Here is a 22,400-nt window from a genome sequence, read left to right on the forward strand (position 1 = left end):
TTGCTTCTTCTGTGTGGAAGTCTAGCGTTTCTCATCACATGGGAGGACGTCTGCTCTCCGTGAGCTGCTGCCCAGTGGAAAAGGTAAAATACCTTTCTCCTGACCTCGTGAGGGTCAGAAAGTGAGAGTTTGGGGAGCGAGGTGTTCGTGGGGGGTTACTCACACGTCGAGCCCCTGCTGTGGGTGCGAGTAAGCGACGTCCGAGTTCCTCAGAGCACCTGGGACACGCAGTCATTCGCTGTCACTGAGGCTGTGGGGGACCCGAGAGGGAGAGGCTGCAATGCAGAGCCACGGAAATAAAAGCGAATCGAGTGTTCCCTCTGGGAATCCGGCGCAGAGCAGCGCCCCCTAGCGCACAAGGTAGGCCGGTTTCCTGGCATGTGCCTGACACCGGCGGCGGGCGGCCCTGAGGTGTTCCTGATGTGTCACCGTCAGCAGTGTGAGGGTGTGCTTCCCTGCGTGGCTTCTGGGGACAGAACTCTGCAGCTCACCTGTGTTTGCGGGTTTTAACGGAAGGCCCGTGAAGGACCTCGAGTCAGCGCTTGCTGAGCGGAATGCAGTTAAGAAGCACCCAGAGGCTCGCGGCGCTCTGAGAGCAGGCAGGCTGGCCACGAGCATCGTCTCCCCCGTGCCAACCTCTAGGCAGATCTGCTGGCATGTCACCTTCAGCGCTCCCCTGTGTGTGGCCGCTCGGGGCCTCGGGCCAGCCTGCCAACGCCAGACAAAGACAAGGGGCCTCGCATTCGCGCCGCGAGCTGCCAGTGAGCTCAGCCTTGCCTGCCGGGTGCTGGCTGGCGGTTTGCCTTTTCCTACGGTGTGCTGTCAGCAGAGCCCGGATTGTAGATGCGGACGAGGCGGTGGAGACCAGGGGGAAGGAGAAGAGAGAGGATCAGAAAGATCCTCGAGAGCTGGTTTCCACACGTGTGCGGTTCTGCTCCCGTTTCCTGCAAGGGCACCAGCTCTGGGCTTGCGTCACCTTGACCTTTTAACTGGCTGGTGGAACGGGGAGATGGGCTGGACGTTGGGTCCCTGAACTGCATCAGGGAACCGACTCGGGAGCGTTTGCACACCTCCCACGGGGCGGCGCGGGAGGCAGGCCTGCGCGCCCACAGCTGTCCTGCCTCCTTCTCTGTGGGAAAGTCTCCTGGCCTGCACCGCAGGGTCCAGTATGGAAAGAGGCTTGTCAGGCGTTCGCTGTGTCTTCTCCTGCCCTGGACGTGGCCCCGAGGAAGGGCGTCCGGCCTCGCTCAGCTCTGCTGTGGCCTCCGAGCCTCACTTTCCCCTCCTCTGCGTCCCCCTTCACCCCCAACCCCAGCGCCTGCTCTTACCTCCACATTCTCACTTGCAGAATCTTCTGGGGCTCACGCTTTGGGATATGCTCACTGCACCTCCCTGGGGTCTCCGGGACTTCCAGGCCCTCGTCCTCTCCTCCTGGCCTGACTCATACCCTCCGCCTCCTGGCTGCTCAGCTGCTGAGTTGGAGCACGGGTCCAGGGCAGAACTCAGCTCAACCCCTCATCTGTCTGACTGCAGGGCCCAGAGCACAGGCCCTTTCCTCCTGACCTGTCACCACGGCCTCCCAGAGGGGAGGGGCCCTTTCTCGTGTCTCACGTTATTCTTTTCCTCTTGCGTCTGACCTGCCTGATTATTTCACTGGAGTCATTCAGGGCAGGTTGGACACCCAGTCTCTCTTCTCGCACTGGCACCGCCCCCCCACCATGTCTGCTTCCCTGGAGGATCATCCCCCAGGTCACGTGACAGCTGTGGTGCTGCCCCAGATGCTCCGGGCGCCCAGCACATGCTGAGCCGTCAGAAACACCGGCTCCTCTGAACCTCCTGGCCGCCTGCAGACCACACTCACCCCCGGTTGGTGTCTGTCCTGACGCACCTCGGACCCTTGGTGGGTGCGTGGCAGTGGTCACTGGGGCACAGAGCCAGTGCTGCTTAGCCTCCCCCATTGTGGGGACCACACCGGCCCTGAGTTCCCCCCATTGGCAGGTGGAGGTCCTGAGGCTCAGAGCCTGGGGGCACCCTTCCTCTCTCTTCTTCTGACTTTACCCTCTGGCTTTTCCTTTTACTCCTCTCACAGCCCAGCTCAGAAACGAAGTCGCCTCGCCAGAGGCAGAGGCAGCAATGTGTGCTTCCCAACAAAATGTGCTTTAGCGTCTTGGCTTAGGGTAGCTTTCTTTTAGTTACTACTGTTTCTACCTTCACTAGACTGTGAAAGCCACAGCGTGCACATCACGCATGTGACCGCTTGGCGTGACTAGAGGACGCACTTCTGGGCAAAGGACGGCTTGGGAGCAGGGCCACAGAGAATTCTCTATGGCATCTAAATGCGAGGCTCCCGACCATCCGGGCGGCTCAGCGTGTGCGTAAGTCCGTGGGTGGTTCTGCACATGGCCTCAGGCTTCATTCTGCCAGGTGTGCCCCGAAGGCCTGCCTACTGTATTTTACCTCCATTCTGTTTTCTGACTGTTGATCACTCGGGCTCCTGCCCCGCGAGGTAGAGACAAGAGGAGGACAGCGTCCCCGAGTGGTTCGGGGCGGTAGCAGTCCTTCAGCGCTTCCGTTTCTAGGCTATTTCAACTTGACTTTTGTCCTTGCATTCTCCCAAGCACCCTCTCAGGCCGGGAGGGGGATGTTTAGTCTTCAACAAAGTGAGAAATCTTACACACAGACCTTTAAAAGTCTGGAATTCTCTTTGTATATAGAAATTTGTCCTAAAAGGAAAAATCAGAAATCCTGTAGGAATTAACCATCGAGATTGCTGATTACAGGAGTTCCCGTTGCAGCTCAGCAGGTTAAGAACCCGACTAGTATCCATGAAGATGCAGGTTCGATCCCTGGCCTCTCTTGGTGGGTTAAGGATCCTATATTGCTGTGAGCTGTGGTGTAGGCCAGCAACTATAGCTCTGATTCGACTCCTAGCCTGGGAACTTCCATATGCCACAGGTTTGCCCTCCCCACTGCAAAAAAAGACCCCCCCTCAGATTTGCTGGTTACAGCATTATTATTTTTATTTTTTAGTTGGAGTTATAGTTGCTTTACAATGTTGTGTTAGTTTCAGGTGTACAGCAAAGTGAGTCAGTTATACACACACAGGTATCCATTTTTCTCAGATTCTTTTCCCATGTAGGTTATGACAGAACACTGAGTAGTTCCCTGTGCTCGGCAGCAGGTCCTTGCTGATTACCTGCTTGATGTGTAGCTGTGTGTATCTGCTAGTCCCGAATTCCTAATTTATCCCCCTCTCCCCACGTTTCCCTTTTGTTTTCAAAATCTGTGAGTCTGTTTCTCTTTTGTAAATAAGTTGATTTGTATCCCTTTGAAATTAGATTCCAGGCATTCCCGTCGTGGCGCAGTGGTTAACGAATCCGACTAGGAACCATGAGGTTGCGGGTTTGATCCCTGGCCTTGCTCAGTGGGTTAAGGACCCGGCGTTGCCCTGAGCTGTGGTGTAGGTTGCAGATGCGGCTTGGATCCCGCGTTGCTGTGGCTGCAGTGTAGGCTGGCGGCTACAGCTCCGATGAGACCCCTAGCCTGGGAACCTCCATATGCCGCGGGAGTGGCCCTAGAAAAGGCAAAAAGACAAAAATAAATAAATAAATAAATAAATAATAAAATTAGATTCCATATATAATATTTGATATTTGTCTTTTTCTGTCTGACTTACGTCACTTACTGTGATAATGTCTAGGTACGCCCATGTTGCTACAAATGGCATTATTTCATCCTTTTTAATTGCTGAGTAATATTCTAGTGTGTGTGTGTGTGTGTGTGTGTGTGTGTGTGTAATATATACATTTTTAGCATTATTTTAAATGGGAAAATTTGAAACAGTGTAAAGAGGGAGTTGGTTAAATAGATTATGTTCAAGAATTAATTACTCTGCTGTGATTCAAGATGATGAGAATGAGAAATGTTAAGGACCAGGAATGGTTTACAATGTGTTATAAGTAAAAAGGGCAGGTTATAGGATTATGTGTAAGTGTGATCCCCGTTCTTTTAAATATGTAAAGAAAAATGACCCAAACCAAGACATTAAAAGGGGTGTTAACTGTGTGTGATGCAGTAACTGGTATTCCTTTATTCTCTGTGATTTTCTGCATTTTCTAGGATTCATAATAGGGAAACTCTGCAGTGATGGTTTAAGTAACAGGAGCAGAGAGAACACGGGGCTTGCCAGTGGGAACGTGACTCACCTAAAATTCTCTATTTGCTGAGCAAAGCTTTTTCCAGGCCCCAGGTCAAACTTGCGGTGTTTAGTGCTATAACTGAGTCTTCTCATCACCTGGCACTCAGCTCGCTCGCCTTCAGGGAGTTTAAGTGCAGGAAGCTTCTGGTTTGGAAGCGGCCAAGCTGGTGGCTTTGCCCTCCTGCCACCGCCCTCTGCTGCCTTGTTTTCTCCCCGCGCCTCAGCACTGGGTTAGGCCTGCCGTGTCCAGGGCCATGGAGGGAGTATGGAGACTTGGACAGGGAGGAGAGGGACCAGGAGTTTCTTAAATCTCTGAGGGACGGGCAGCTGGGGGCTGGCGGGCAGCTGGACCTGCGCAGGTGGGGTCCAGGGACCTAGGCTGGAGGCACACTCTGAATTTCCTCAGGGAGAGGACAGTGCCCTGTTCTTGGGGTCCAGAGGCCGGTGGTGGCAGTGGTCCAGGATGGTCCAGGCTGGGTGGCTCAGCAGTGACTTTGCAAAGCACAGCTTGTGTTCCCATGTGAAATTGGAGTCCCTGGCGTCATGGGTCCCCGGTAAGTCCCGTGTGCTCTTGTGCAGTGCAGTCTGGGTTTGGGGGGCGGTGGCTGCCCCTGTGTGAACTGTGCTGGTGACACAAGGCCACTGACGCGGGCGAGGCCAGTCTCTTGCCGATGCCACAGCTCTGAGCCAGCGCGGCGAGAAGGGAGGCTCCAGAGCAGCATGGGCCTGCCCCCTGCTGAGCCCGTGGGGGTGGCTGCGTCCTGTGCTGTGTCCTGGAGGGTCCTGTCTTGGTCCTCACCCATTTCTCCTAGTTTCGAACCTCCTTTCGGTCCTGTGAGCAAGCTGCTTTCCTTCTGAGACAGCAGGGTGAGCTACGTTTTCTGTAAATGAGTCTTGCAGGCCCACGGTGTCTGTCTCAGGTATCGAACTCAGCTGTTGCGGGACAAAAGCAGCCGTAGGTGAGGGGCGAGCAGGTGGCTGGGTTCCAGCAGCATGTTACTTAACAGAAGCACGTGGCCGTGGTCTGCGGGCTCAGGGAGGCCGGCCTCCTCGTACCAGGAGCGCCCGGAGCTGGCTCCTCTCTCTGCCCCAGGCCACTTGTTGGCCTCAAGCACTTGTGATTGGGTGGGTCGGGGCGAGGGGATGGGTGGGGGGGAGTCAGAACCAGGGGAGGAGGACTGGTCTCTGCAGGTGACCTGTCGCTCCTGGTCTCCGGTCGGTCCTGACAGGGCGCCTCGCCTTCGGATGGGTCTAGATGAGGTGGCCGCGGCGAGAGCAGGGAGGTTGGACTGCAAGCTGTCGAGTGTCTGAAGAGCGGATTTAAACTTGAAGCGGATTTAAACTGTCCTGGGGAGGGGGCGGGGGCGCCGAGCATTCCCCAGGCCTACTGTGTGCTCGGCGCCTGCGGGCTGCTAACTCACTGCCTGTGGGAGAAGATTTGCTCTGCCTGGTGCTCAGACCTGTAGGGGCAGGAATGGAAGCAGATAAGACCTTGAACTATTCGGAGCGTCCCAACACCAGGTGCCTCCTTGCCACGAGTGTCGTTTCTGTCTGGGCTGGGCTCCGGCGCAGGCCGGGTGGCCTCTTTGGGCGGCTGTGGCTTCTCCACCACGTGGACGTCCCACGGGCCCCTCTTTCGCAGGCGTCCAGCTGTGCCGTCACCTCTAGACCCAGAGCAGCTTGAGCGCCTGTGCCGGTGCTTTGTTAGGTTGTGGGAGGTGAGAAAGCCAGCCCTCTTCGGCGCCCCTGTCCCCAGGCCTCCTGCCTCCCAGACCTGGGGTGGGCGAATTGGAAGGACCAGGCCTGCGGGGTCGGGGGCAGGGCTTCCCACCAGAAGACAGCCGTTCTCACAGCTGCGGCGGGCCCGTCTCTCCCGGCCCGGGTGTGGGGCCTCCGGGCTGTCGTGCCGTCTGCTGCTCCTCGAAGGGCACGCGCCTCTCAGACTCGGAAGGTGCTAAGCCGCGCGGTTGGCTCGGCTGCGAGAGGCCAGCAAAGAACTGGAGCATAACTGAGTAAACCAGAAGAGGTGATAAAGGAAACGGCTCCTTTCGGGAGGAAATGGGGCACTGTTTTCTTTCACTAAGTGGGTTGTTACTTGTTTACATATGCCTCGCAAAGATGTGGTTAAAAAAAAAAAAAAAGAAACATTAAAATAACCCAGAAACTCGCGAGATGAAACTCTTGGAAAAAACTCTCATATCAGGAAGAGCACTGTTGTCTTTAGCACCTACTGTGCACTGAGCTTTAAGAGCTGGCTGTTGGGTGAGTGAGCACGGGCCCCCAGGAGGACATGGTGCTGGCCTCGGCCCTGGGTCCAGGGGCCCAGGTGACAGCCGTCTCTGACGTCGCCCAGCGGCCAGCGCCCCAGTTCCTGCGGCGGTCAGGGTGGGGGCGAGGTTGGGCGCTCAGCCTCCACCCGCGGCGGCAGCGGGAGGTGGCCCTCCCCAGGGTGCAGGGCCCAGGGTCCAGGCGGAGGAGAGGAAGTTCTCCGCCCCCACCCTGGACCTCTGCGCCCTCGGGAGGTCACGGAAGGAGGGTGGACACCTAGGTCCTTAAATCCTTGTAGCCTTTGCCTGGGTTTTGATGCCACTTTTCTGGGCAAAGGGAGTGACTGACCCATGAGCCTCACTCTGAGGTGTGGACTCCTCGCCTTGGGAATGGAGGCCCTGGGGGCTCTGTCCAGCTCCCGTTGGGAGCTCCCTCTGTGTCTCTCCCAGTTTACCTATCGAGCACCTGCCCTGCTTGCAGGGAGGCCTGATGGAGGACGAGCAGGACAGTGACGGTGACCGGGAGCCGTGAGAGTCCACCTGTGCGGGAAAGGAGAGGAGCGGAAGGGGTCTGTGCTAGCTCTGGGTCTGGGGGTACCTGGGGACCCCACTGGCGTGGCACCGCTGTGGGGAGTCTGTGTTCAGGGTCGCACCGGCTGGCAGGCCTGCCTTGCTCCCCTCTCAGGGCCGGGTGCTCAGCGCTTGGGCCAGACCGGAACCTTCACACACAAAGTGCCACACACACACATACAGCTTCTAGAAAAGAAAAGAAAGAAAGAAAGAAAAAAAAAAACCCAAATAGATTTCTGCCCACCCTGGGCTTCCTGGGGGTGCCATCAGGCAGGCCCTGCTCCTGGTACCCAGCTCACAGGACAGGCTTGGCCTCACCTTCCATTATCTGCAGGCGGCCAAGGGCACTGAGCCCGGCACTGCCAGCTGACCACTCCGAGTGGCCACCCTCTCTGCGGGGCTGGGAGCTGCTCCTGGGCGCTGGGGCAGGTTGCGGGGCCAGGAGCAGAGCCGCAGCAGGGGAGGAACACGCGGGCGCAGGGGCTCTCCTCCCTCCCTCCCTCCCGAGGGCAGGCGGCTGGCTGAATGATACAGGGACCCTCTTTTCCAGACTTGCTCCACGCCAGCCGCACAGAGGGTTGCAGGGGAAGGGAGGAGCCGCAGAGAGGGTTGCAGGGCAAGGGAGGAGCTGAGACCTGCAGGCTGCGGTCAGGACGCGCCGCTCCCCCAGGAGAAAGTCCCGGTGGCCTCACCCTGCCTCTCTCTGCTCAGGTAACCGTGGGGATCACACCCCTCTTACCTGGCACGGTGTGGACTGGGGGGAGAGCACATTTGCGGCAGAGACCACCCGGGCTTTGGCTGTGGGCGCATTAGTCACCTTTTTGAGTCCGGGTTTCCTCATCCATAAGGCGGGATCAGGGCCCTGCACGGCTGCTGCAGGACGGACCCGGGGCGGGAAGCACAGGGCACAGTGTCCCGCTGGCGGAGCTTGGGAGTGAGACTGTATGAGGTTCGGGACAGTCGCTGCCTCCTCTGGTTCACCCGGGGGGGGGGGGGGTCGACGACAGAGGAGTGGAGAATCCACGCGCAGGAAGACTTGCTAACTGGGGGAGACTGCCTCTGGGAAAACGACCGCACACTTGTTACAAGCCCTGCGGGGCAGTCCTGGTGCCGGGCGGAGCTCACCGGGGGTTTATTTGGTCACGATACTAAACCCTTCTTGGCTTAGTAGCGTTATCCGCTGTTTCCACAAAATTGGGTGAGAATACTCTTGGTTTCTAAGAATCTTCCTCTTGCCTTGATCCAGAATTTTAGTTTTTATTTTCTTCTTTACATTCATCTTTTCCTCGTGTTCTTCAGTCACAAAACCTCTGTTACGTCCGCGCACGTTTATGGGTTTCTCAGCCCTTCTGCGAAGGCCCCGAGGCAGGGCAGGGAGTTCCTTTGATTCTGGTTGGTCAGGTGAGAAGACCAGACCCAGAAGGGCGCCTGGGCCGGAGCTGACGGAGTCGTGGGGCCGGAGCCCCCCTCTGGCCCCTGCAGCAGAGGCAGACCTGGGGACCCCAGGAGTTGGGGGGCAGGGTTGGGGGCAGAAGGTGGGGCTGGGCACACGTGGGCTGTTTCCACCACAAAATACAAAATCCTTTTAAAGTTCTCTTGGGAGCGGTGGGCTGGGCTCCCTTCCGAAGAGCTGGATCCACTTTATTTCCAAATAGGATAAGAAAAATAGACACCGAGAGGACGACAAGATAGTCCTCAGTGTTCTGAGAAGGTAGAGGGAAGCAGAACCTGGACGGCGGCCCCTTGGTATGGCCACGTCTCTGAGTGTGTGCTTTGTCCTCGCGTGCACGGGGGCCTTGTGGAGCGCGGCCCACACCCTATGGGGGGGAATTCCGTCTGAGCCCCGGCCCAGGACGTGCAGGGCGGATGGCTGGCCGTGGGCTATTTTCATGGATTTAACTCTTGCCTTCAGAGCAACATCTGGACGGAGACCATTCAGTGCTTGACCTGGGGGCGGTGATGACTGACGATAGTGCGGGGCGGGGTGGGGGGGCGACCTGGGGACAGGAGCGCGTCCAAACCAAGCTCTGCCTCTCGGTGAATTAGGGCTGATAGCTCAACTGAAACGTGGTCTCTTATTTTTAGAGCAAACAGCAACATGAGTAAATTAGCAGTCAGATGGGCATGTGGCCCGGCTGGGTGAAGTGTGACAGCGCCCGCAGCTCTGGCCGTGCCGCGGGTGGAGACCTTTCTGATGTGGTCTCTCCAGTTCCCTGGACGGGACCAACTCAGGTGCAGCAGCACCTTGCTGTTCAAGGTTGGGACTCAGAGTGGACTGCGGGCAGGTCCTGGTCAGATCGTGTCTGGCTGTCAGCGTGATTAGAGCAGGACAGGAAGCGAACAGAGCATTTTCCCGCTGCCTTTTCTAGCAGGGCCACCTGCCCCTGCTACGTGACCACACAGACTTCTTACAGTGGGCGAGTCTCTGCCGAGCCCTGCAGCTGCCCTGGCCCGAGGCTTGCCTTCTTCGAGGCCTTCCATAGCATCTAATAGTCCTGGGCAGCAGCAGAGGGGGCGGCCTGGGTGCCTGGAGCTGTGGGAGAGGCTCCAGCAGTGCCCTCCTCCCCGTGGGTGGTTGAGCGGAGTCAGAGCTCAGCTAACCTGGTCCTGATTGCGCTGCTCACGGTGCTGAGACCGCCAGATCCCAGTGACCTCCTCAAGGTCACCACTCTGGGGGGAGCCAGATTGGTCCCCCTGTGCCAGGCGCTCTCGGGGGTGTGTTTGACCTTTTCGCCACTCGCCCTGGCTCGGGACGGGAAGCCGACAGGAGCTCAGCACCGGGGGCCGCTCACAGATGAAGTAGGAGGTGCAGGTGTGTGTTGAAACGCGACTAAAAAGGAAGCGCTCTTCTCATGAGGCAGGGTTGTTGCAGGAAGCCCGAGTCTGTGCTTAGGGCAGAGGCCCAAGGGCCTCAGCTCGCTGCGGCTCTGCGACTAGGGCCTGCACCTGGGTGCTTCTGCTCTCAACGGGGCACTGAAGGTCTGGCCCACCACGCTGTCTTAAGGGCACAGTGAGACTGCTCATTCTCGCGGGTTCAGGCAGTTCTCTCCTCTCTTGCATTCTCGGTTGTGGGAGGCTCTTTGCTTTTGCATCCTGTGCAGATCCTGGCTTTGCGCCGTCCCCAGTCCATAGCTTCTTGAAGGAGTGAGAGCTTCAGCTCTAAGGGCCTAGAGCAGTTCCCTGACGAGGGAAGTCATGTTTGGAGACTGCACAGTGACTCTGGGGGCGAAAGCCCCTGCACTGAAAACCTCCTCCTGCTTGTCATCCTCTCTCACTCGAGCACCTGCCGATCGCCAGGCATAGGGGGAGCCATTCACAGAGTGGCAGAGGATAGAAAGATCAATTTATGTGGATCCGAACCTTGAGAATCTCATATTCAGGCAAGTTGTACTCTTAAGTTGACGTCACAACACAGTGTGGAGAGTCCATAGCAGATGCCTGGACAGAGCTAATTGGCGGGTCTAGTCAAGGGAGCTTGAGTCCGTGGGGGAATTTTGAAATGGGTCTTAGTGGATGAATAGGAGTTCGTCAGCTGGAGAAGCACAGTATGTTCCAAAGATGTCTGGCTTTTGTTGGCTCACAGCTTCCTCCGGGGCAGGCATGACTACAGCGGGGTCCTGAGGGTCAGGCCGATGCTCCTGCTCTTCGCATCCTCGCCCCCGGCTCACCCCACCGGGACGGGTTTTCTCTTGTCCGTTCCCTGCAATTAAGATGGACCCGAACGCACCGCAGGATGGCCCCCTTCTCTGGACACCCCCGCCCCTGCTGCCCCTCTGTTTATGGGCAAGGAGGCGTCTGCCCGAACAGCCCACCCCTTGTGCTCCCTCTGCTCTCACCTGGAAAGGCCCCTCAGGTGGACGGCCCCTCCCTGCCGCCACAGGGACAGGACGATGGTGCCTGGCTTCTGATGGAGCAGCGGGGCTGGCCTTTCTTTGCTCCCTCTGGTCAGGGGCATTTGATTCTGGCTCCCAGACAATCCAGAGTCCTCTCAACAGCCAAACCCAAAGAGCGCAGGCAGGTCTGCGCTGTTCCCCGGGGACTCAGGGGCCAGGGGCCGTGGCCCCAGCGTGCGTTGCTCTTCTCCAGGCTCTGACTCCTTTGTCCTTTGTCTTCCTCCCCAGGCTGCTTACTCGAGGACGGGCTGTGCAGACCCTCTGAGACCTGTGTAGACGGTAAGTGCAGGTCCTGTCCCATGCGCGGCTGAGGGTCTGGGTTTGCCCCTGTCCTGCCGACCCAAGACAACCTCCAGGGTGGCTTCACAGTGCAGAGTGAAGGTTCTAGGTCAGGTTCTTTTTGTTTGATGCTTCTGAAGAGCATTGTGGAGCTGACACTTCTCTGGACGCTATTAAAAGGAGAGAAAATGGAAAATTAGTGGAAATGAGACAGGTTCTTTCTGGGTCTGCCTCTGTATCTGTAGCATATTCCATATTTTCAGGTGACTCGCGAGAAGGGTCACAGGAGTAGGTGGTGGGGTCTGGTGCCCTGGGATGATGAGATGAGAGCCCCACCTGGAGGGAGGGAGCCCTCCCGCCCACACCTCGCCACCCTGAGCCCTCACTCCTCTGCCTGCCCTGTTGCTCTCCCACTTTGCTGCCCTGCACCAGTGGGCAAGCTTTTCATCCTCAGCCCCTCTCTTCCTCTCTTACTGGGCGGAGAAGAAGACATCTGGTGCTTTGTGTTTTCAGGTGGGGCTCTAGCCCCAAGGGGGACCTAAAATGTCAGGGCCGAGCACCTTCCCGGTCTTGGGCTCGGGGAGTGTGCCTGGCTTCCTGCATCATGAACCATTTTGCTCAGAGCAGTGCCTCTTAGGAGGCCCAGGGTCCCGTTGGACGGGCAGCACATCCGGGCCCTGCACTCGTTGGTGGTGGGCCCTCCCTCCCTGAGAGGGTTAGGCTAGAACACCCACCAAGAAATCTTGGCCAGGGCCGGGGTCTGTGCGTGGGTTCTGGGTCGGCGTCTGGGTCGACGTCTGGAAGACCAGCGTGAGGTCACCTCTCCCTCGCTGTCTCTGTCGTTTGTTCGTTTGTTTGTTTATGTGTGTGCTCGGGAGTGGTTTTGTCCCTGCCCGGATCCTGCCCGAGGCGCTTATCACCTGGCACAGGTGCCCTGGCTCCACCTGGCTCTGTGCAAACATGGGGCCTGTTCGGGGGGGGGCGACTTGTGGGGATGTGTGGCCCCTGGGACCCTTTTGTCCAGTCCAGCAAGGCCCTCCAAGGTGAACCATCCCTCTGCCCAACCTCTCCTGAGTCGCTTGTCCTCACCAGGCCCTCAGGGGACACTGTTTGAGGGTCTGAAGGTCAAACCCAGGTGTGGCGAGCATCCCTCGGTGTGCAGACGCCAAGACAGAACAACCCTGTGTCAGTGTCTCCCCAGCTCACGTGCCTGGCTGACAGTCTGGATGGTTCTGTTGTGTGTTTTTTTCTTTTGCGGGGAGAATTCTGTGCAGGTTATGACAAGCGGTGACCTGGGCTGAGGGAAAGCAGGACAGAAACTTTGTGATCTGAGGTCACAAGATTTGTGGCTGTCACGAGGTTGGCCAACCTGAGCACCTTTGTGCAGCGACCTTGCTCGGCCAGGCCTCTTGCTGGATCCCACCTTGGCTCCTTGCTACTGTACCTCGTGAAGCTTTTATTTGGAGGCAGCTTTTTTAAAAAATAATTTCATTAAAAAAATACAGCATCTGCCCTGACTTGGTGAAGTTTGATGATAGAGGAAACCAGTGTGCACGTTTAGTTTAATTGGGGACCAGGATGGCACCAGCAGAATAAAAGCCGCAGCCCCATTCCCTCCCTCTGCCCTTGACAAAGAGCAGGCCTGGAAGTCACGTCTACTCCAGGAGGCTGGCCTTCCCTAACCTCAGCGTGCCTCCCTGGCATGGAATCACATTAGCATCATATCCGATAATAGCTTTGAGTTCTTTGGAAAAGGGAAGCAATTTAAATGTAAATAGCAATACGAGGCCTTGATTTGTGGTGACAGACAATGCTTGAGTTTTCTCTAGGACAGTTAAGGGCCGGCTTGGAGAGGCAGAGCAGACTGACAGAGCAATAAAAGAAGGCCCTGGCCTGGATCTGAGGTGGCCACGATTCACCCTGGCAGTGGGTGTGGAGTGGGCAGGGGTGTGGGCCGGCAGCCACGACCAGCACCAAGGGAAGGCCAGTGAGTGGGGTCCCGCGTGTTCTGGGGTCAGACTCAGGGTTCCTCGCTCTCTCCTCCCTCGTTTTCTTGGGTAGGTAGATATGCGTGATCCTACGAATTTTCAAAAAGCCCAACCAACCTTGTTCAGCAGAGTTAAAATGCTTATGATAAGATACTTTATAAAGAAACATCAAAAGACACCGTTAGCACGTCCCACTTATTCAGGTAGCTACTATTAAAAAAAACCACCCCAGAAAATTACAATTTCTCATCAAGAATGTGGAGAAATCGGAGCCCTTGTGCGCTGTTGGTGGGAATGTGAAATGGTGCAGCTGCTGTGGAAAACAGTATGGTGATTCCAAAAAGCATTAAAAATAAAGTTCCCACATGATCCAGCAATTCCCCTTCTTGGTAAATACACAAAGAAAGGGGACGCAGGGACTCAAATAGACATTCGTATCTCCACGTTCACAGCAGCGTTATTCACAGCGGCCCGGAAGCAGCCCAGGCGTCGGTGGACGTGAGTGGATAAGTGCAGTGTGGCTCATCCACAGAGCGCAACATTATTCAGCCTGAGAACGGGAATTCTGGCAGGGGCTACAGCATGGGAACCTCGAGAGCCCCGTGCTGAGTGAAACAGACAGGTCACAAAAGGACACATACTTAATGATTCCACTCGTATGAGGTCCCTAGAGGAGTAGATTCGGAAGCGTGGGGGCACCAGGGGCTGGGGGAGGGCAAAGGGGTCCGTGATTAATGGGGACAGAGTCTCACTGGGGGAAACGGGGACGTTCCAGAGATGGTGGCGGTGAGGCTGCACAGCAGGGCCGATGGACTCAGTACTCCGCGGCTGTGCACCTGGCAGTGGTGAAGATGGCGCTTTTTATGGACATTTTACCACAGTTATAAAAAAGACAAACAGGAGTTCCCATCGTGGCTTCGTGGTGAATGAACCCTACTAGTATCCATGAGGACGTGGGTTCGATCCCTGGCCTCGCTCAGTGGGTTAAGGATCTGGTGTGTTGCCGTGAGCTGTGGTGTAGGTTGCAGGCACGGCTCAGATCTGGCATGGCTGTGGCTATGGTGTAGGCCGGTGGCTGTAGCTCCGATTGGACCCCTAGCCTGGGAACCTCCGTATGCTGCGGGATAAACAGACTGAAGAAACCATTAGCAACGCTGCGGACCAAAGGTTTGTATTCTTAATTATAAAGAGCTCACGCGGTGTAAGAAAAAGGCTAAGAATTCCACAAGAAGTTGGGTGAGATGTGAATGGTAATTTGCGGAAGAGGAAGTGAAAGTGGTCCCCATACTATGTGAAAATGTGTTTGCCCTCAGTAGTGATCAGAAAAACACAGCTGTAAACCTCACCCTCCGATCGCTGAAAGTCAAAACGGTGAGTAACATGCGAGTTGGTGAGAAGGCGGGGAGACGGGCGCCGAGGTGCTTGGATGGCCCGCCTGTGCGTTGGTGACACTGGCAAAACCTATCGAGTGATGATTTAGTTTTGAAATTCACGTATATAAAGCAGAGGTATCCGACAGTAGTTACAGTGGCAAAACCTGTAACAGCTGTAAATCCACTGACAGGGGATGGTTTATGGGAACGGTTTCATAAATTGTAGTGTATGTATGGTAAGGAACGTTACAAAGCTACTTAAAATGAGTTAGATGTCTATTTCCTGACCGAGAAAGCGTCCATGGTGTGATGAGTAGGAAAAGGAAGTTGCGGAGCAGTGGTTACAGTGTGATCTGGTTTTCTGGGGAAGCGCACATTTTCTCCTTCCTGTGTGACCGCGAGGAAGGGTGTGAAAAGGACCGCTGATGTCTTCTGGGAGAACGAGAGGCCGTTCGGAGGGGGTGTCCACGGGACACGTTTAAGTGTCTTTGCATGGCTTCATTTATCAAAGCAGTCTTGTGTTACTCTTATAATAAAAACCAGTCGAATAAAGACATTCCAGCGTCTGCTCAGCTGATTTTGGGAGGCAGGTCTGGTTAAGGCCTCCTGCCTTGGGCGGTGACTCCAGCCAAGCCCCCAGCTCGCTTGCAGAGGACAGCTCTGGGGAATCCTGAACACCCCGTTCTGGCCACAGATGGAAACTTCTTGGTGGAAATATCTTGTGTGTCTGAGGTGGGTGGACAGGAGCAAGAAGGTGCCTGGAAGGTGGGCTTCGGGTGGGGTGAGCACTGGGCAGTAACTGGACAAGAACTTGGGCGCGGAACAGCCCCAGAAGTTCAACGATGGGGACTCGGGGGTCCAGGAGCAGAGGGAGCAGATGCCAGGGGGAGGGGACCTGGCTCTAGAAAAGGGCATCCCTCACCACAGCAAGAGCCTCCCTGGGCCTGGCTGGGCTGGGGGCCTCCGGATCTGGAAGAGGCCTGGGCTTGGGTTTCAGACCGCCCCCTGCCTTTCTTGGGTTGGCCCTTTGGGGGCCTCGGCCAAGCAGCCCCGGGTCCTCGGCTGGGCCCCCAGCATGAGAAGGAACCACCCTCCATTTCTCTCTCCCTCCCTCCTTTCTTCTTTTCCTTCTAAAGCTTTCTTGACGTCTGGAAGATGCATACCAAATCAGTATTTTTGTAGGAAGCACTCAGAACATTTTTTCTTCATTTTCGTGTTTCGTGATCACCAGCTGGGTTTATCAACTGCAGGTTGTGATCTACCGGTGTACCCAGCGTGCTTTGGCAAATGTGATAAACAGAGCTATTCTCCTTTATTGCACTGGGAAAAAATAGAATAATAAGAAGCTTTAATTTGACAACTGGGAGTATGAAAAAGTACAGTCAGTTTGAAAAAGAGATTAGGTAGCAGCAGTAAAATCAATGGGGTATGAACCGTGGGCCATCCGGAGAGCCTGGACGGCCCGTGGGATCTGGACATTCTGAGGCCCCCGGCTGAGGAGCCGTGGCTCTGTGGGGCGGGGCTGCCTGGAGGGAGAGCGCATCCTTCTGGACCCCCAGCTCTTGAGGCTGACTCTGGGAGTCTCACGGGGTTTCCGGGGAGTGGGTCTACGAAGTCGGCTTTCTGATAAGCGTTTTCTCCACGTTTAGGAAGATGATGTTGCTGCTTTGGCTACTGCTGTTTAGGTAAGAGAAGCAGCACCGTGGAACTTTGGGATCATTGTTCTTTACTTGGCAGTAATGACCTGATTGGGCTTCTAGACCCTGAGGGCAGGATCTGGATAAGTCACAAGTTCGTGGCGCTATAAATCTCAGATAAAGATGTTGAGGGCATGGCCTTAGAAGGAGCCTTTCATCAGCAGGATGTGGAGGCCAAGTCTGTGGGTGCTGATCTTCACCACTGAGGCCATTTTCTTGCTTTTCTTTCCTTTTCTTTGTTGTTTTTTTTTTTTTTTTGGCCATTTCTTGGGCTGCTGCCGCGGCATATGGAGGTTCCCAGGCTAGGGGTCTAATCAGAGCTGTAGTCACCAGCCTACACCAGAGCCATAGCAACGCGGGATCCGAGTCGTATCTGAGACCCACACCACAGCTCACGGCAATGCCGGATCCTTCACCCACTGAGCAAGGCCAGGGATTGAACCCGCAACCTCATGGTTCCTAGTCGGGTTCTTTAACCACTGCGCCATGACGGGAACTCCAGCTTTTCTTAGGCAATTCCAATTCCTGGAGAATGCTTTGGGATTTAACATGCAGCATTTGCATGCCAGCCTCTACCTGGGGACCTGAGCGTTGTCTGAGGAGATCCTTGTGCTGGGAAATGATTCTGGTGGCACACCACCCCCCCCTGTCCATTTTCCCACTGATGCCCTTGCTGGTCTTCCTGTGGTGGAGAATACAAGTGAGACCAACTGAATGGCTCCAAACTATACTGCAAAGCTGCCATCATCAACATGGTGTGGCCCTGGCCCAGAGACAGACGCATAGACCAATGGACCAAGATAGAGAGCCCAGAAATAAACCCATCCACCTGTGGTCACTTAATCTGTGACAAAGGAGGCAGGAATACACAGTGGAGAAAAGACAGGCTCTTCAGTAGGTCATTCTGGGAAAACTGGATAGTTACGTGTGAAAGAATGAAATTAAAACATTCTCTCGCACCATACACAAAAATAAACTAAAAATGGATTAAAGACCTAAATGTAAGACTGGATCCTATAAAACTCCTAGAGGAAACCATAGAACACTCTTTTTTTTTTTTTTTTTTTTTTTTTTTTTGTCTTTTTGCCATTTCTTGGGCTGCTTCCACAGCATATGGAGGTTCCCAGGCTAGGAGTCGAATCTGAGCTGTAGCCACCAGCCTACACCAGAGCCATAGCAACTTGGGATCCGAGCTGCATCTGCAACCTACACCACAGTTCATGGCAACGCCGGATCCTTAACCCACTGAACAAGGGCAGGGATCGAACCCACAACCTCATGGTTCCTAGTTGGATTCGTTAACCACCGCGCCACGACGGGAACTCCCCATAGAGCACTTTTTGACATAAATTGTAGCAGTATCTTTTTGGATCTGACTCCTAGAGTCATGGAAATAAAAACAAAAATAAACAAATGAGACGTAATTAAACTTAGAAGCTTTTGCATAGCAAAGGAAACCATAAATAAAACAAAAAGACAACCTACAAAATGGGGGACAAATTTTGAAAATGATACAACCAACAAAGGACTAATTTCCACAGTATACAAACAGCTCATGCAACTCAATAAAACAAACAACCCGATCAAAACATAGGCAGACGATCTAAACAGACATTTCTCCAAAGAAGACATACAGATGGATAACAGGCCCACCCCATGAAAAGATGTTCAGCATCACTAATCATTAGAGAACTGCAAATCAAAACTGCAGTGAGGTACCACCTCACACCAGTCAGGATGGCTGTCATTAAGAAAATCTACAAATAGCAAATGCTGGAGAGGATGTAGAGAAAAGGAAACCCTCTTACACTGTTGGTGGGAATGTAAATTGGTGCAGCCACTACGGAGAACAGTAGGGAGATGTCTCTAAAAAACTAAAAATAGCATTGCTGTATGATCCAACAATCCCACTTGTGGGCAGATATCCAGAGAAAACCACAGTTCAAAAAGATACCTGCACCCTAGGGTGAAGCAGCACTGTTTACAACAGCCAAGACACAGAAGCAACCTCAATGCCCATCAACATAGGAATGGATAAAGAAGATGTGGTATATATACACAGTGGAATACTACTCAGCCATAAAAAAGAACAAAATAATACCATTTGCAGCAACATAGGTGGAACTAGAGACTCTCATACCAAGTGAAGTTAGAGAAAGACAAATACCATGTGATATCACTTATATGTGGAATCTAAAATATGATGCAAATGAACTTATTTACAAAACAGAAACAGACTCATTGACTTGAAAAACAAATTTATGGTCACCAAAGGGGAAAGGGGACGGAGGAGGGATGAAGCAGGAGTTTGGGATTAGGAGATACACACTACTATATATAAAATGAGTAAGTAACAAGCACCTACTGTGTAGCATAGGGAGCTATGTTGACTCTTCTGTAATAGCCTATAAGGGAAAAGCATCTCAAAAAGAATATCTATCTATCTTTTTGCTATACATCTGAAACTAACATAATTTTGTAAATCAACTATACTTCAACTTAAAGAATTACAGCTTTTTAATTTTTATTTTTTTGTCTTTTTGCCATTTCTTGGGCTGCTCCCCACGGCATATGGAGGTTCCCAGGCTAGGGGTCCAATCGGAGCTGTAGCCACCACAGCCACAGCGACGCGATCTGCAATGTACACCACAGCTCACGGCAACACCGGATCCTTAACCCACGGAGCAAGGCCAGGGATCGAACCCACCACCTCCTGGGTCCTAGTCGGATTCGTTAACCACTGCACCATGACGGGAACTCCCAGCTTTTTAAATTTTTTAAAAAAAGATCATGAAGAAATTTAGGGTTTATTCTGAAGTCTGTCAGTTTGGGGCAGCCCTAGTGCTTTCAGCAATCCATGCTGCTCTGGGTGCCCTGAGAGGAATTTTCTTTGAAAAATCCCTGAATCTGGGGAGAGAAGTTGTGTTCATCTGTCTATAGTGTGCACAGATGTGGGGCCAGCATTTGTAACCTGGAGATTTTTTCTTCTTTCTTCTTTTTTTTTTTTTTTTTTTTTTTTTTTTTTTTTTTTTGCTGCACACCTGCGGGCTCTTTTCTGTATCCTTAGAGGCCATTGATCTGGGTCAGAGAAGCAATTCCTTTAAGGAAGCTCGGCTCTCCTGCTGTGTCCTTGGCCCTTCAGTCTTTTCTCCTCACTTAATTGTGTCCTCAGTTCTTGATGACGTCCTGGCCTCTCTGTGGACAAGGGGCTTGGGAAGCTGGTGTGTCCTGGCCACGGGGGAGCTTTGCTGGGTGGAGGGGCAGCCCTTCTGGGCAGCCTCCAGGGAGTGAACCCTGTGTGGACAAGGCTGCTTCCCAGTGAGCTGTTTCTTTTGCTCAGTCCCCGCAGCTAACCTGCTGACCTGCAGACAAGTCCCGAGCTGGCCCAGGTCCCTGAGCTGTGGGGATGGGGTCATCGAAGCATGCTTCAGCCTTAGCCAGTTGACCATCGAGCAAGCAGGCACAATGGTTTGCTGCCTCTCTCCCAGCAAAACGTGATCTTGCCTGTCTCGTGGGTCCTTGCCCGGCAGTGCCCTCCTGCAGGCCACCTGCTCTGGCCCCTGGGGGCCTGGCCTCCTTACCTTCTGCCTCCAGCTGCTTCCTCCATCCTGACCAGACCGGCACGGGGGATAAATCGTGGCTGAGTTGTGGCCTCACATGCACTCCCTGCCTGTTGGGGTGGCTGGGGTGGCCCAGAGCACGTGCTTTTCTCAGGCATGTCTGGAACCCCAGGGGCCCCACCTGCATCCTAGAGAAGCTGGCTGCCTGTAGGCTGGATGCAGGCAGAGCTCGTCTCCAGCTCTCAGCTGCCCTCCCACGCACCCTGCTCCCGCGCTGGGTTCTTTTTTGCGTGTCTGTTGAGCTCCAAGGAGAGGAAGCAGGGCTCCCATCCAAGCTCTGCTCATCTCACTGGACGGTTTCCATTTGGTGTGTGGCCCCGAGGCAAGTCTCCTCTAAACAGCTTCTGGACGCACCTGCGTCTGTGCCCCACCTCACCGACCGGCTTCTGCTTGCCTGTGACCTGGGGTCAGAGCCAGGTGAGGGGCTAACGCGCCTTCGTTCCAACACGGCCTCAGGTGTTCTGTGTGGCGAGCGTGGGGCCATTCTGGCTGTCCACGGGTGTCCCAGGGATGGGGCAGAAACGAGGGGGTGCTGTGGCAGAGAACCACAGGCCCTGCTCCTCTAACAGTCTGTCTGGAGTCATAGAAACATACGGAAAGGACATGCTGTTGAGATGTCAAGGATTTTTATTTGTTTTATTTTTGTATTAAGAGAGAATTGGGGACCTTAATTCGGCAAGGTGGGTGCTTACGTGTATTGGTTTAAAGCTGAATAGCTGTTTGGAGGGTAGAAAATGGGAACCAAGTGTTTTAGGTGCCACCAAACATTATTACCCATAAAACGTAAATGGTGATGGTTTCCAGAACTTTCTAGTGTCTTAGTTTTTCCAGAGACATTCTGTCAGGTAGTAAGATACTCCTCGAGTCCTTAGGAAGGATGCCTTGCTGCGAAGCTTAATTAAAATAAAACGTACTAGAAATAGCGTTGTGTCGGAGTTCCTGTGGTGGTGCAGGAGACGCGAGTCCAGCTAGCATCCATGAGGATGTGGGTTGGATCCCTGGCCTTGCTCCGTGGGTTAAGGATCCGGCGTTGCGGTGAGCTGTGGTGTAGGTCGCAGACACGGCTTGGATCCCGAGTGGCTGTGGCTCTGGTGTAGGCCGGCAGCTACAGCTGATTAGACCCCTAGCCTGGGAACTTCCATGTGCCGCGGGAGCGGCCCACGAAATGGCAAAAAGACCAAAAAAACATCCCTGGCCCAGGAGCTCCATATACCTTGGGGCGGCCAAAAAAGAAAAAAAAGGAAAAAGAAAAGAAAAGAAAAAAAGAAAAAGCCAAACAGTTTGGAAATACAGAGGCTAAAACGTGCAGTGTTTCCTTCCTGGCCCCTCTCTCCAGTGCATCCATCCTCCCAGAGCCAGCGGCTGGCACCAGCTGCTAGTGCCCTTCGGGACCGTTTCCTGTGCCTATAAATGGGGAAAGACCTGGCAACGAGCACACCGCATGGCTCACGCCTTTGTGTTGTGCCTGGTGGGGAGATAACCCGTGTTGCTGAGCCCGCTACGTGAGCAGGACCTCGCTCCCAGCCTCGGCCCGCAGCCCGCAGCCCGCAGCCGGGAGGCGTGGGGGCACATCACGCTGCGTGGCCGGGAGGCCCGTTCCACTCCTAGGTTCCAATTAATCAAAACTAAAAGGGAATGGAAGTTAATTGCTGAGTTAAATGGTGTGAAGCAGAGTTTAATTTGGCATGTTAACAGGAAAAGAACTGCAATTTTGAGCCTCACATTAATGACTTAGATGAGTTTGAATTGATTCAGCTCCATTTGAGCACATGCTTCATGCACACGTGTGTTCAAAAGTGAGCACGAGTGCAGGTGCATGGGCCTCTGGAGGTCCCGTGTGCTTCTTTCCATCAGGCTTGTCACCACAGGGGTTTGTGGGGACGCGGGAGAGGCAGGAAGGACATAAGCCATCTCCTCGCGCCTCCGCTTGCGTGGCTGTGTCTGCGGCTTGCCAGCCAGGCAGCTGCATCTGGAAGTTCCTCTCAGCCTCTGGGCAGTTGGCGGGTCAGCAGGCGGGAGGGCAGATGGGCCACTGGGCCAGGAGGCAGGCTCGCCTCCCCTCCCCTCAGCGCTCTGGGCCCTGCATGTCCAGGGAGAGACGGGCTGATTCTTCCTGCACCTGGGCTGCCCGTTATCGGGGATTAAAAGACATCACCGTGTTGGGGGCTGAGGACTCTGCTTCTTTGCATCTTTCTGGGGTGGCCACGTCAGCATCATTGCCAAGACCCTCATTTGGTCGTGTTTGGTGTGGCTTTATAACAAATCATCAACATTGGAAAATAACGGGAGTGTGAAGTAAACAGCAAATGACACGAATCCCTGTGAGAAAGAGGTGCAGTTTCAGAGCCCGGCTGTGCCGCCTGCTGCCTGTCTTCCCTTGAGTCAGGGCGCCAAGGATGCAAACGCCCCGGGGTTCACCTCTGCACAGTGGGGTTTGAGCAGACCGATCCCACACCTTTTCGCCATCAGGCTGCTCGCATCCTCCTTAGCCTTCCTGGAGGGCCCTGCTAGCCTC

At 54.5% G+C, this 22,400-nt stretch overlaps 1 protein-coding gene and 1 long non-coding RNA gene across 9 annotated transcripts in view; one reads left to right on the forward strand and one right to left on the reverse strand.

Annotated features, from left to right (window-relative positions):
* Positions 1–22,400, forward strand: part of PTPRN2 (protein tyrosine phosphatase receptor type N2) — a 669,120-nt gene that overhangs the window by 49,975 nt on the left and 596,745 nt on the right. For 7 of the 8 annotated variants that reach the window (XR_014833401.1, XR_014833402.1, XM_021079161.2 and 4 more), the window contains exon 2: positions 11,157–11,207. The exons of the other annotated variant lie outside the window; for it this stretch is intronic. Coding sequence is in view for 5 of the 7 variants with exons in the window: in XM_021079161.2 (XP_020934820.2) it covers positions 11,157–11,207 (51 nt within the window). In the remaining 2 variants the exon portion in view is untranslated. The remainder of the gene's footprint in view (positions 1–11,156; positions 11,208–22,400) is intronic. 8 annotated transcript variants of the gene reach the window in all.
* The window catches only part of LOC146394850 (uncharacterized), a 32,928-nt gene continuing 14,595 nt past the window's right edge, over positions 4,068–22,400 (reverse strand). Inside the window, exons 3-4 of the long non-coding RNA XR_014833411.1 lie at positions 10,872–11,377; positions 4,068–10,735 (exon numbers count right to left, since the gene is read on the reverse strand). This is a non-coding gene — a long non-coding RNA (uncharacterized LOC146394850). The remainder of the gene's footprint in view (positions 10,736–10,871; positions 11,378–22,400) is intronic.

Source organism: Sus scrofa, chromosome 18, assembly GCF_054392235.1.
Source record: "Sus scrofa isolate SSC_HxYL_T2T_F1_AM1 chromosome 18, Sscrofa_HxYL_maternal_Yorkshire_Landrace_v2.0, whole genome shotgun sequence".
NCBI lineage: Eukaryota > Metazoa > Chordata > Mammalia > Artiodactyla > Suidae > Sus > Sus scrofa.